The sequence below is a fragment of the Panthera leo genome, chromosome B1, assembly GCF_018350215.1.
Source record: "Panthera leo isolate Ple1 chromosome B1, P.leo_Ple1_pat1.1, whole genome shotgun sequence".
Taxonomy (NCBI): domain Eukaryota; kingdom Metazoa; phylum Chordata; class Mammalia; order Carnivora; family Felidae; genus Panthera; species Panthera leo.
Window position 1 is genome coordinate 134,321,722 of NC_056682.1, and position 13,597 is coordinate 134,335,318.

At 36.5% G+C, this 13,597-nt stretch overlaps 2 protein-coding genes across 7 annotated transcripts in view; one reads left to right on the plus strand and one right to left on the minus strand.

The window, feature by feature from the left end:
• Positions 1-1,421, plus strand: part of MAPK10 (mitogen-activated protein kinase 10) — a 580,375-nt gene extending 578,954 nt beyond the window's left edge. Inside the window, exon 20 of one of the 2 annotated variants that reach the window (XR_006201836.1) lies at positions 1,230-1,421. The gene's annotated coding sequence lies outside the window, so the exon portion shown is untranslated. Of the gene's footprint in view, positions 1-1,088; positions 1,155-1,229 lie in introns of those variants that run through there. The other variant, XR_006201835.1, reaches the window with a different exon arrangement.
• The window catches only part of ARHGAP24 (Rho GTPase activating protein 24), a 512,696-nt gene that overhangs the window by 15,950 nt on the left and 483,149 nt on the right, over positions 1-13,597 (minus strand). For all 5 annotated transcript variants that reach the window (XM_042935991.1, XM_042935993.1, XM_042935992.1 and 2 more), the window contains 3 exons: positions 7,182-7,314; positions 4,475-4,548; positions 1,825-1,946 (listed from right to left, as the gene is read on the minus strand). In XM_042935991.1, coding sequence (XP_042791925.1) covers positions 1,825-1,946; positions 4,475-4,548; positions 7,182-7,314 — 329 coding nt within the window. The remainder of the gene's footprint in view (positions 1-1,824; positions 1,947-4,474; positions 4,549-7,181; positions 7,315-13,597) is intronic.

The following is a 13,597-nucleotide window of genomic DNA, read 5'->3' on the forward strand; positions in this document are numbered from 1 at the left end:
GCATTATATTTTGTAAAAAATTTTTTTTTGGTATCCATAGAGATGATTTTTTTTTAATTTACAAAAAAAAAAAGATTAAAAAAATTGATTTTTAAATGGCTAACCAAGTTTTCCTTCCTGGGATAAAATCCACTGGCCTTGATTTATTATCCTTTATATATGAAGCTGAAGTCAGGATATTAGGGCCAGAGACTTTAAAATATAGCAAATAAAATAAGAGTAAAGATTAAATGTAATGCCTAGGGAACCTATTTGGTTGATAAAACTGTCAAGAAATGCAAGGAAGTGATTGATACAAATGTCTGTGTAGTAAAATAGAGTTTTAAGTTAAGTGGGGGAGGAAGATGGAGCAACAGGGCACAAGAGAGAGACTTCTGTGATGCCTAAAATGTTATATTTCTTGACCTAGGTGGTGATTTCTAGAGTATCTGTCTTATATAAATTCACCAACAGGGCACTGGGGTAGCTCAGTCAGTTAAGCATCAGATTCTTGATTTTAGCTCAGGTCATGATTTCATGGTGATAAGATTGATCTGATCAGGCTCCATGCCCTTCCCATGCACACACGTACCTGCTCTCACTCTCACGCTCTGTCTCTCTCTCTCTCTCTCAAACAAAGTGTGTGTGTGTGTGTGTGTGTGTGTGTATATATATATATATATATACATATATATACATATATATGTGTGTGTGTATGTATATGTGTATATATATATATATATATATATACATATATATACATATATATGTGTGTGTGTATGTATATGTATATATATACATATATATGTGTGTGTGTGTGTGTATATGAGTGTGTGTATATACGTTATTGATGGTTTTCCTTATCATATGCATTTTATAATAAAAAAAATTTTGAGAAAACAATAAAGTATCTTTAAGCTTCCTATAGCTTCAAATTTTATATTTTCTACTGTCTGCTAAACTCTTCGAAAAGAAATTAAGTTTTCTGGACCAACTAACTATCTTACTGCCAAAAATCTGATGTTAAATTGATATCAGACTAAATATTTGATGAAGGAAATGAAGCTTTCTTTCTTTCTTTCTTTCTTTCTTTCTTTCTTTCTCATAAGACACAGAAGAATGAAAATCTCAGAATTTTCAAGAAAGGAACAGTATCAAGAATATGTTTTGTTCTAAATAACAGAGTGAAGCTAAAAATAATCATTCTTTCTCTTCCCTCTTCCTTATTAAATTCTTAACTGTTCAATTAGTCCAAACTTAAGAAAACAACGGTATACTAATGGCCATAGGTAAGAAAGGTACTCAAGCAGGAAGGCCTGCTGGAAACAAACAGAAGTAGAAGTTCATTGTGGAAAAGAATCTGAAGCATTTTATAATCTAGAAAACAAGAATTCCCTCATGTTTCAACCCACAGATTAATAAGCAGCATTATCTTACGGAGGACTATATTTTTCTACCTCTTGAAATCAGTCAAGCAAAACCAAAGTTAATAAAAATATATTAACAAAATAGTAACTTTTTGAATTTTCTGAAAATTGCATTGGGCTAAAAAAAATGAACTAGATATTTCTAGTTCTCTTGCATAATACTTTACAGATGATTTATGGAAACTCCATTTATTCTTGTAAGGCCATCGAGGAATCTTTTAGTAAATTATAATATTTAGTAAATTCAAAAAATGCCTGACTTTCAAAGAGAAGATTTTGCCTTAGAAGAACTTGAATCCATAAATGGAGTTACCATGGAGTTACTTATTTCCCTAGTTTCCTCAGAGAATAGGTTCAGACCAACCAAAAAACAGGTGATTGTTCTCTTGATGAGAGTGTAAGATAATCATTTGCTTACCCTCCATGATGGTCAAAGGATCTTCCACTTTAGGGCGCAGGATATTAGGGCCAAAGACAGTGGCCAAGTTCTGCACGCTCATTTTGTTAACTCCAGAATAGGATTGCACTTCATCCAAGAACCTGTTGGATATAAGAACATGAACAAAACAATGGGATCAAACTTGTCAGTGGAAGAAAATGGGCTGTTGGGAAATTTATTAACTATAATATGTTCAAATACAATAACGGAGGCAAAATTATTTAGAAACTCAAACATCTCTCAGTCAAATGTGGAGAAAATATATTGCAAATGATTAAGGATCAAACTTGAGGGATCATAGCAAATATCACCTTTGGCCTGGCTTGGCTTGGCTTCCTCTGTCAATCACAGAAACAGGTGTGTTTAGATAATGCTAATATGGACTTGAGATTCAAGAATATGGATTATCTTCCAATCCTTAAATAAAACATTAAATTTATAAATGTATTCAATTCGAGAACTATAAATAAGATCATATGGTATAATCCTTTATTTCAGAGAGGCAGATCAACCCTCTTTGTCAAGTAATTTGTGAGCTTCAAATTTATAGTCTATTAAAAAATGAGATCAAACACGGTTTAAATTAAAACCTTACTTCCACTGATATGAAACATTCTAAGCACAAATTGCTTCAATTTATTAGGTGTTAAAGAATAAGAGGCATGAAATAGACTTTTTCCCCGAATGATTTTAGTAGGAGGGATCGTTTCTATCGTCTTTTGGCCTTTTTGCATTCCCCACCCCCCTCTTCATTTCTAGATTTCATGGCTTACTAATTGTACTTATGAGACAAAGAAGAAGTGATAAAAAAAGAACTTACTATTATTTAAAATAATATATTTTATGTGTCAGTCATTGTGCTAACATTAAATTCTCAGAGAACTCTGTGAGGTAAATGATATGATTATCTCCATTTTACAGATGAGACACATGAGGCACCAGAAAGGTTAAGAATATTCTCCAAGGACACAGAAGTAACAGGTGGCAGACCTGAGATTTGATCCCAGATCGTCTGACTCTAGAGTCTGTGCTCTTGACAACTCCCCTGTGACTTTAAAGAAAGGCCCCTATTCCACATATTCATTACTGTTATACAGTGCAAGCTATAGTAAAACTGAAGGACAAAAACCTCAAACTACTATTTCTTATTCGAAATAGCTGAAATTAAAAGCCTGCTTAAATGTTTCAAGAGAAGTTAAGTTTTCCTATTGAGGAGCTAAAGATTTGTAATATGGTTCTCAAGAAAGAGCCTTTATCCCTTTTACTTGAAGAGATTGTTCCTCTTTCTCATCCAACACAACAGCTTGAATTAGTTCAAAGTCTTGGGACGGAACCCCTATGTGTTAGTGAATCTATGTGATCGGTGAAACTGATTTCTTTCCTTTTTAAATTATGAAACCTAAGCTCATATTTGCTTCCTACCATCACCAGAAAAAGTTATGGTAGAAGGTTTTGGAATTTCTTCTCAGTTACAGTTGACAGTGAACTCCTCAGTGTCCAGCATTAGTCTTAAACTACATAGTTCCCAGTCTGCTAAGCATTTATATAATCATGACACAAAAAGCACATGCAAATAATATACTGTACTGAATTAAAAAGTGAATTACTTAAAAATAAACTGGGAAGCTTCCATTTAAGATACCTACAGTGATGTATAGTGCCAATCACCATCTCTCTTTTGAGATTTAAGATGCGTCAATTTTATATCTTCATTTTTTTAGGTTTTATTTAAGTTCCAGTATTGTTAACATACAGTGTAATTCGTTTCAGGTGTATAATTTAGTGATTCCATGCTTACATACCACACCCGGTGATCATCACAGCAAGTGCCCTCCCTAATCCCCATCACCTATTTCACTCATTCCCCCCACCCACCTCCCCTCTGGTAACCATCAGTTTGTTCTCTATAGTTAAGAGTCTGTTTCTGGGTTTGCCTCTCTCTTTTTTTCTCCTACGACTGTTTTGTTTCTTACATTCCACATACGAATGAAATCATATGGTTTATTAAACAGGGACAGACACGGCACATACCAACCCAGGCCATAAGTTAAATGATCATGAGTGAGAGATTTACCAGGTACAATTATTGTCCTAACAGAATTGAATGATAATGTCTTTTCAATGAATCTTGAGGTAGGAGAGGAATAGAAAATAATATTTATTCAATTTAAAATAGAATTTAAATTTAAAAACAACTATGTGAAATGTGTTTTCAGGACTCTTTTACCTAGGGGGATGCATGGAAAGGGTAAGAAAATTGTATAAAGACACATAAGAAGTCAGTGGTAGAAACTGGACTCCCACGCAGGCCTTCCTCATGCCAAGGGAGATGCTCCTTCTCTTAATTAAAGGTACATGCAGCAGGTACAAACAACTTTGATGGAAGTTCAAAGCAACATATCTTTAGTATGTAGAAGTAAGTCAGAATGAGAAACAATAAATTATAAAATTGAGCAATTTTCATGGTCAAAGAAACCTTTGAGATCATCTTGCCAAACTTCTTAATTTTACAGAGGCCAACACCAGAGCTCAGAGTAGTTCAGTGATTTTATTCACTGTCAGAAGTAAATTAGTGTCAGGCTAAACATAGTCTTCTTCTGTTTAGTTTTGTCTTTAGGACTATTCTTACCTGCAAATATACTTCAGGAGGTTGTAATTGACCACAGGCAAACTCTTCACCTGCTTTGCTAATTCCTTAATGCCCTGAGTACAAAGAAATAGAGAATAAATGTTATTGAAGTGTTAGCCTTGCAATGGGAACAAATACAAATGAGTACACAGGTTTTTTTTCATTAGTTTCACATATTATCAGTGAAGAATCCTGTCCTGAAAACTTGCCACGATTACAGAGAGCATTTCACAAATATTTTCAAAAATGGGAAAAAGTATTTCAAATATTTCCATAAGTACTCTTTGTGGAGAAATAAATTTCAGTGAAGCCTTTTACCATTCTCAATACTCGCTCACAACTGATTGAAAAGGGAGGACTGCCTCATTTATAATAAGGCTATTTGGGGAAAAAGTAGCTTAGTGTAGTGAGAGTCTTTCCCATTTCTGGCATGCCCCAAACATAGACATGTGTCTACTGACAAATAAGTCTCAAGATGGGCCATGTCTAGGATACACTGTTAGGGGTGGGATGGAGAATAAAAAGTCTACTCTTCCTGGAAATTTCACAAAGGTATTAATTGCTTTGGTTCTTCCCATTGTAAAACTTCTTCCAAAATGTAAATGGTCCCAGAAAAGCTAATGGATAATGTAATCTAATCTGTTCTTCTTCCTGAAAAAGGCCAGATGGTAAATATTGCAAGCTTTCTGGGACATATGGTCTCTGTCTCAACTACTCAACTCTCCTGTTGTGGTGCAAAAGCAGCCACAGACAATATTACATAATAGAGTAAAACTTCATTTATAAAAACAGGCAGCAATTTCTATAAGAGTGCCAAGAAAATCCAGTGGAGGAAACAACAGTCTTTCCAACAAATGATTTGGAGACAACTGGATATCCATATGCCAAAGGATGAAGTTGGACCTTTCCTCATATCATAAACAAAAATTAACCGAATTTGGATCATAGACCTAAATGTAAGAGCTAAAGCTACAAAAGTCTTATAAGAAAATATAGGAGTAAATCCTGGCGACCTTAGTTAATGCCTTCTTAGATATGACATTAAACGCACAAGTGACAAAAGAAAAATAGGTAAATTGGACTTCGTCGCAATTAAAAACTTTCATGCTTTAAAGGACATCATCAGAAAACTGAAGAGACAACTGATAGAATGGGAGAAATACTTGCAAATCATATATGTGATATGAGACTTGTAATCTAAACTGTAAAGAACTCTCGCAACTCAGTAATAATAAAACAAATAATCCAATTAAAATGAGAAAATGATTTGAATAGGTGTTTTTCCAAAGAAAATATGTGAACGGCTACTAAATACATGGAAAGATGTTTAACATCATTAAGCATCAGGGAAATGCAACTCAAGCTCAATTAGATATCATTTTACACACATTAAGATGGCTGTGATAAAAAAGAGACATAACAACAAGTGTTGGCAAAAATGTGGAGCAGTTGGAGTCTGCACATATTGCTGATGGGAATTTAAAATAATAAAGCCTCTTTAGCAAACATATGGTACAGCAATTCTGCTTCCTACGTACATACCCAGGAGAAATGCAGACATATGCCCATGCCAAGCTTTGTACATGAGTATTCACAGCACCATTTTTAATAATAATGTCCATCAAACAATGGAAACAATGCACATATTGCAACTGATAAATGGATAGATGAATAAATAAATAAAAGGCATGAAATACTGATAGGTGTTTTAGGGTGGATGAACCTTGAAAACAGTGAAAGAAACTGGTCACAGAAGACAATATAGTGGATGATTCCATTTATATGAAATATCCAGAAGAGGCAAATCTATAGATACAGAAAGGAGATTAGTAGTTGCCAACAGCTGGGGAAGGTGGGGTCAGTTATGGAGTTTGTTATAGGATGATGAAAATGTGCTAAATATTCTAAAATTAGATTTTGATGGTTGCACAACTCTTGAGAATACAGTTCACCCTTGAACAATGTGGGGGGTTAGGGATGCCGACCACCCCCACACTCAAAAATCAATGTATAACTTTTGACTCCCCCAAAACTTAACTATTAACAGCCTTTTGTTGGCTGGAAGCCTTGCTGATAAGCAGTTAATTAGCAAATATTTTGTATGTTATATGTATTATATGTTGCATTCTTATAAAAAGTAAGAAAATCACAAGGAAGAGAAAATACATTTAGAGTACTGTACTGCAAAAAAATCTATGTGTAAGAGGACCCACACAGTTCAAACCCCTATGGTTCGAGGGTCAACTGTATACTAAAATGCGCTGAATGTACGCTTTATATAGGTGATTGTATGATGTGTGAATTATATCTCAAAGCTGTTTAAAAAATGGTAGATAAGATTTGGTAGAAGGCATTGTTGAGAGTAATTTAGGGGGTACATAATGAAAAGGGGAATATGAAATAAGACATCCACTTTATTCATGGAATGTTTGACCTGATGTAGCCCCACAATTAACCAGTTAGAGGAGCAAAGTGGGAAGGAGGGTTCACTTCATTTATTCAGCTGCACTTTTCTTGCTGATAAGGGAGGGGATTAAAAATGGGACCTGTGTTGTGTATGTAATATCTAAATGTGTGTAATGTCAATAAATAGAATGCTGGAAAACAATCCAAGGATGGGGCAAGGGGAAATTTACAAATGAAAAACTAAGAACATTGACAAAAAACCCAAATTAAGGCTTTTTTAGAAATAAATGTACCAACTTACAGCTTCCTCTTCCTTACTGAGCAGTTTGGCACAGGACAAAAAATCTTCATACTTTGCATAAGGAATAACTGGTTCTGGAAGTTCTCGGAGATACAGTTTAAGAAGTGATGCCACTGTGTGTACATCTGTGTTGCTGTGGAGATAGAAGTGGGAAGATACTCTTTGCAGTAAAATTTATACCATCCGATATATTCTTTCATCAAATACACATCTATGAGTCAGAGTTCTGAGTTGCCAATGAAATCCATAAATTCAGCTTTCAAGAAGCATACACTTAGCTAATGCCCATGAAATGCTACAACAGGTGGAGACGACAGGGATCTGGAAGGACTCTTAGAAGCTTCAGTGTGCTTTGAAAATATTCAAAAATTCAAGCATTTTTCGTTTGTGTGTACTTGATGTTACTACACTTGATCTTAGCCAAAGGTTGAGAAGCGATGTGTGTACTTGATGTTAAGCCAAAGTGTTAACTTTAGGGGCTCCTGGGTGGCTCAGTCAGTTAAGTGTCCAACTCTCAATTTTGGCTCAGCTTGTGATCTCATGGTCATGATCAAGCCCCACATGGGGCTGCACACTGACAACACGGAGCCTCCCTCTCTCTTTGCCCCTCCTCCTTCTCAAAGAAAAATAAATAAAAATTTTAAAAAGTGTTAAAAACAATGCCAACATACCAGACTCTAAATGAAATATAATACAATTTACAAAAAATACCAAATCCACCTCTATATGCATGTATGTATTCAGTGTCACAATTAATCACTTCTGAGGCTTAGGTTCATTTCTTATTCTTTAGAAGACATTGGTGACTGGTTATAGATATCAGAAACTTAGTATGACATGTTATAACTTTTTAAGCAGAACTTATCTTGAAGGTGATTGATTTTCAGCATGATTTCTTGTCTAATATTCTAAGATAGTTGGAAATACTTAGAGTCTTCTAGAAAGAGAAGGAATGTACTACAAAAACAAACAATGAAAACACAACCTGTCCTTTGTATAATGTGCAAAATTTATTTTTATTCCCTGCTGACTACCAGAGTGACAGGATAATTTCCTAAAATACTAATTTATATTTTATGCTCTCTATCTCCACGTTAATCCATGAAGACGGCAGACAGTAAAGATGAAAATGGGTGGTTTTTATTTACATTTATTTATTTATTTATTTATTTATTTATTTAAATGTGTATTTATTTATTTTGGGGGAGGAGAGAGAGAGTAAGTGGGAGAGGGACAAGGAAAGAGAGAGGGAGAGAGAAAATCTTAAGCAGGCTCTACACTCAGTCCAGAGACTGACACAGGGTTCCATCTCTCCATCTCAGGAACCATGAGATCATGACCTGAGCTGAATCAAGAGTTGGACACTTAACCAACTGAGCCACCCAGACACCCCATTTTATTATTTTTATTTTGGGTGAGGAGGACAGGTGTAGCAAAGAGAAATTCGTGGGCAGGGAGTGAAAGACCATCTGGCCCTGAGAAGTGGAAGAGAGGTAGTGAAGAAGGTCAGGAATCCTGTAAATATTGAGAATGAACGTCTCACACCTCACTCCCAGACTGTGCGGCAGGAAGTGACCTGTCCCCAGAGGGGTATTTCTTGAGGGCTGGAACACAGTTCAGTTTCCTGCCTCAGTGAATATTCTCTTGCCCAAGGGTGACACAGAAGCAGAGTTGAAATCACAGAACTACATGGGCTGGGACAATGGTCATCTTAGTTCTCAATTTTGAAATCAAATAGTTGATTTCATCAATGATTTCCCACACACCTGCTCTGTATTGAACATTATAGAAAACACAGTGGCTAGAACCTCAAAGAGTTAAAAAAAAAAAAGATTATTCCAGCCTGCTCGCAATTTATAATCTAGTGAGGACAGGGAATATGAACTAGATAATAACACAAGTGTATAATTGCAAAGCGTGGTAAGTAGTAATAAGGAGAAGTGTTGGGTGATATCTAATAGCAAGACAGGACTAATAACAAGACAGGGTTGGATGGCTTCTCTGAGGAAATGATGCATAGACCAAGGTGTAATAATTAACCAAGTGGGAGCAGAAGCACCAAAGAAGGCATTCCTGATTAAAGCAAGGCAGGTAAGCAGAGCCCAAAGTGGGAGGGAACGTCCTGCCCTTGAGGAGCGAACAAAAAATCTAAGGGAGAGCCAAGCTCAGGGTGGGCCTGCATGAGGTTTGCGTGTATGCAGCATCCTTGGAATCTGGGTCTCTACCTTCCCCCAAATCAGATGGGGCAAAGGCTGAGCTTTTTCATTTCAGTGTTGAGGTCAGTCAGAGTGGGCATTTTGTTAACCTTCTTGCAGATGTTAAAATAATGGAGGTGATCTGATAGGGCCTGTCTTAAATTAATTCTGTTCTTTCACAATTAAACATGTTTTCCCTCTTAAAATTCTGAATTGATAAGCAATATAGAAGTCAACTCAAAGGCTAGTTAAGAAAATAAAAATCACATCTCTGGGACATCTTGAAAACTGTTTCTAAGCTCCTTAATTCCTCAAATTACTTTCTACAGAATTTTTAAAAAAGAGATAGTCCTAACAAAGTACCAATAGTAAGAAAAGGAAGACACTATTTTCTGTTTTATGGAAAAAACACTCTATTTCATGCGTATCAAAGCTCTTCTGTGTTTCTCTTGTTATCTAGTGAAGCACAGCCATCAGCAGTAAAAGAACCACAACTCGGGGCAGAATATGCAGTGCAATCAACTATTACAATAAATGATTCCATGTTTTGATTCCACTCTAACCCAACCCATGACTAGGTTGGATGTGTTGCCTTCAAAGACAATGACCACTTTGTTAGGGTTATAGGGAGGTACAGAGAAAAACAGAAAAATAAAATACAAAATAAGTATAACTTCAATACATGAAGTAGGTTATCCATCATTTGCATGACTATATACATAGAATATATACAAATATTTGTGAAATAAATGCAACAAATAAATAAGACAAATAATAATAAATAAGAAATACATATTTAATAAAAAATCTGTTCTAGTGTTTCAGTGATTGACTTTGCGTTGCAATGACTCTCCCCAGTACACTGTTCTTGAGGGAACTTGCTTGATACTTGTATTGTTTAGCTTCTAATGAAGTAGAGCTGTAGTACTGAGGACGTGTGAACGCTAGATGGCACCATTGCAAAGTTAGAGTAATCAGATGGCGCGAAAATTATGAAGGATGAAAGGCTGCAGAATCATTCTTCATCCACCAGCAATTTTCTTAGCACAAGAGCTGCAGTAATGCTCCAAGAATAGAAATATTTGAGCTATGAATCAAGGTAAGAGATGTGGATAGGATGATGATTTTATTCCTTCCCTAAAGTGATACATTACATTAGCTTTCTAGCATTATAGTATACACCTACATATTGTTAATTGTATAGAAACGATGGAGAAAATATAGAAACAATGGAGAAAAAAAATGACCAAATGCTTTTCCTCTTTTTTTTCCAATTAACGAAGGGTTAAGGGTTTTGCTTCAGGATCAAAACTTAAAAATATATTACCTCCTTTTTGGGGCTTTCTTATACTTAGGTTATTTTGTGGAAATAGAGACACCTACGTTTCCCTGGTGTTCTCATTTTTAGCTTTGTCCTTTCCGCTGAATGGAAGAAAACAATTGCTTCTGTGAAGACTTCAGCATGTGTTCTAGTTCACCTCAAGGGGCTCGCAGTCCGTCCGCCCTTCTGGCCAGAACACCACCTACTGCAACATCAAGTCTGGTGTTTGAAAAACCTTTTTGTATATCTACTGTACAAAATGGTGGCCGTCCGCATCTCTCTGCCCAGCCTGTCTCTTACTGAAAACCCATAACTTTGCCTGTTTAATATTTGCTTCCTATGGACAGTCAAATAAGTATATACTAACATTATGTGCTAATTGCCCAATGTACCAGGGGAACGTGCCATCTTTGTCTCAAAGAAATATATTTCAGACTTCATCAAAGTGAAGTGAAGTGACTGTACTGTGGCAAAAGTCTATGTACAAGGGAGAATTAAGATACTTAACCTGGTTAACAACAACAACAACAACAACAACAACAACAACAACAGCAGCACCTCTAGACATGTATCACTCTATGTCAGGCTTTCACAGCAGTCCAGTGAGCAGGTCCTGCTACTAACCCTATTTTGGGTACTTGGACAGGAAACCACACTGGTATGAAATTCTTTCTGGCTAAGCACTAAGATATGAGAGGTTTTAAAGTCATGCTCTTTTGGTAGAAATTCAAGACTATTTGTTAATGTGAAATCATTATACAGATCTCAGGTCTCTTCCCCTAACCTGGTGGTAGGATCTGTTTTTTCAGAAATTAAGATAAGGAATCATGTACATTCTATCCAGTCATCCTGAATAAAGAAGCTAGAATAGCAGGAGATGCCCTGGAGCATGTCCCTTAATTGACTGATATATGATCAATTTTTGTTTCATTTTATATTACACTTGGACCTTACTTTTGAGTCCTACGTCCTCACTTGCAGTCTGTTTACCAAATTAAAGGGAGGATTTCATGAGATTTTCAAGGATCAACCTAATTTTACAGTCTCATGAGTGTGCCATTGGTCATTCTGGAATCTTTCTATCAGTAATAGTTCCTGAAACTAATGGTGGGCACGGCTTCATGAAACATGCTGGGTGAAACAAATGAACAACATAGATCTTTTTGTCCCCCATGGGCTTATATTTCTAACTAATCACCATCAATACTTTTCCATATCACAACATGCCTCATTTTGTTCTACTTTGTAATACCTCCTGTATATTCTAGCTGCTAAGTCCCTGTCAGGTGTGAGATCTTAAGAACATTCTTTACGGTTCCTGGAAATTGTCTGCCCTATTTATAATCTATGTACGATACAGGCTTCTCACTAATCTTAACAGGGATAAAAGAAGTCTCACAACAATCCTTCCTTGCTCATCTTCTATCCCCACACCCTCTTCCCTGATAAACAGACTCTCATACATGGATCAGTCCAAATGCCACAGTAATTACAAGTATAATACTACACAGACAAAACCTTGAAACTTGTAAGCCTTAAAATTAGAAATGGGAATTTTTCAGGGCACCTGGATGGCTCAGTCGGTTATGTGAGCGACTTTGTCTCAGGTCATGATCTCACGGTTCGTGGGTTCGAGCCCTACATCAGGCTCTGTGCTGACAGCTCGGATCCCAGAGCCTACTTTGGATTCTGTGTCTCCGTCTCTCTCTGCCCCTCCCCCATTCATCCACTCTCTCTCCGTCTCTCTCTCTCTCTCTCTCTCTCTCTCTCTCAAAAATAAACATTAAAAAACTCAAAAAAAAGAAGTGGGAATTTTTCACTCTGGATACTATGCACAGAACACAATATAATCTGTTGATTTTACTTCATAGAGTCAATTTTCAGTGCACCCACACAGGAAATTATTGAAAATATTGTGTACTTATTTGCAATACATGCACATGCGCGTGCACACACACACACACACACACACACACTAAGATGACCTAAAATTTGCTTTGGATTAAGAAAAAAAAAAGATCATATCCATCAAATTCCTGGGAAAACATACAAGAAACTGAAGACGTTCAGATGCAATACGAAGTTGAACACTGCTGCTCAATTGTCTTAAACAGCATGTTGTTCTTTCCACCAAATTCACCATGGCATAGGAAAGCACATCTGAAGGTGGGAAGCAGCTCCAAACTAAATGTTTACATGAAAAGTCTGATTCTGTTCAAACTTATTATTTTTTCTATTTATCTGTCAAAACTGGTATACTTATCAGCAGTGCAAAACTGATTCTGTCATGGCTCATTGTTATTATGTGTCAGCGCTGAATTATATACAACAGGACGGTTGTACCTGTCTGGATTACACTGAATTAGTGCTTGTGCCAAACAAGCCTCCTGGTTTAAAAGCAATGGTGATGGCAGAGAACTGCCTGATGGTCTCTACTATGGACTGAGTTGTGCCCCCTCCCTCATTCATGTGTTGAAATTCTAACCTCCGATGCGATGGTATTTGGAGATGGAACCTTTGGAAGATACTTGGGGTTAGATCAAGTTATGAGGATAGGACCCCTGGCTTGATGGAATTGGTGCCCTTATAAGAAGAGATACTGGAGAGCTTGCTCCCAGCCCCTTGCTCCCTTGTACTTATAGAGAAAAAGGCTGCATGAGCACAGGGTGAGAAGACAGCTGTCTACCAGCCAAAAAGAGAGCCCTTGTCAGAACCTGACTGAGCTGGCACCCTGATCTCAGCCTTCCAGGCTACAGGGCTGTGAGAAAATAAATTTCTTTGTTTAAGCCACCCACTCTGTGGTGTTTTGTTATGGCAGCCTGAGGTGACTAATAGAACTCCCAAATCTGCATCTTGTGAGCTTACCTATAAAACCATTAATAGTACTATCAAAGTACTAG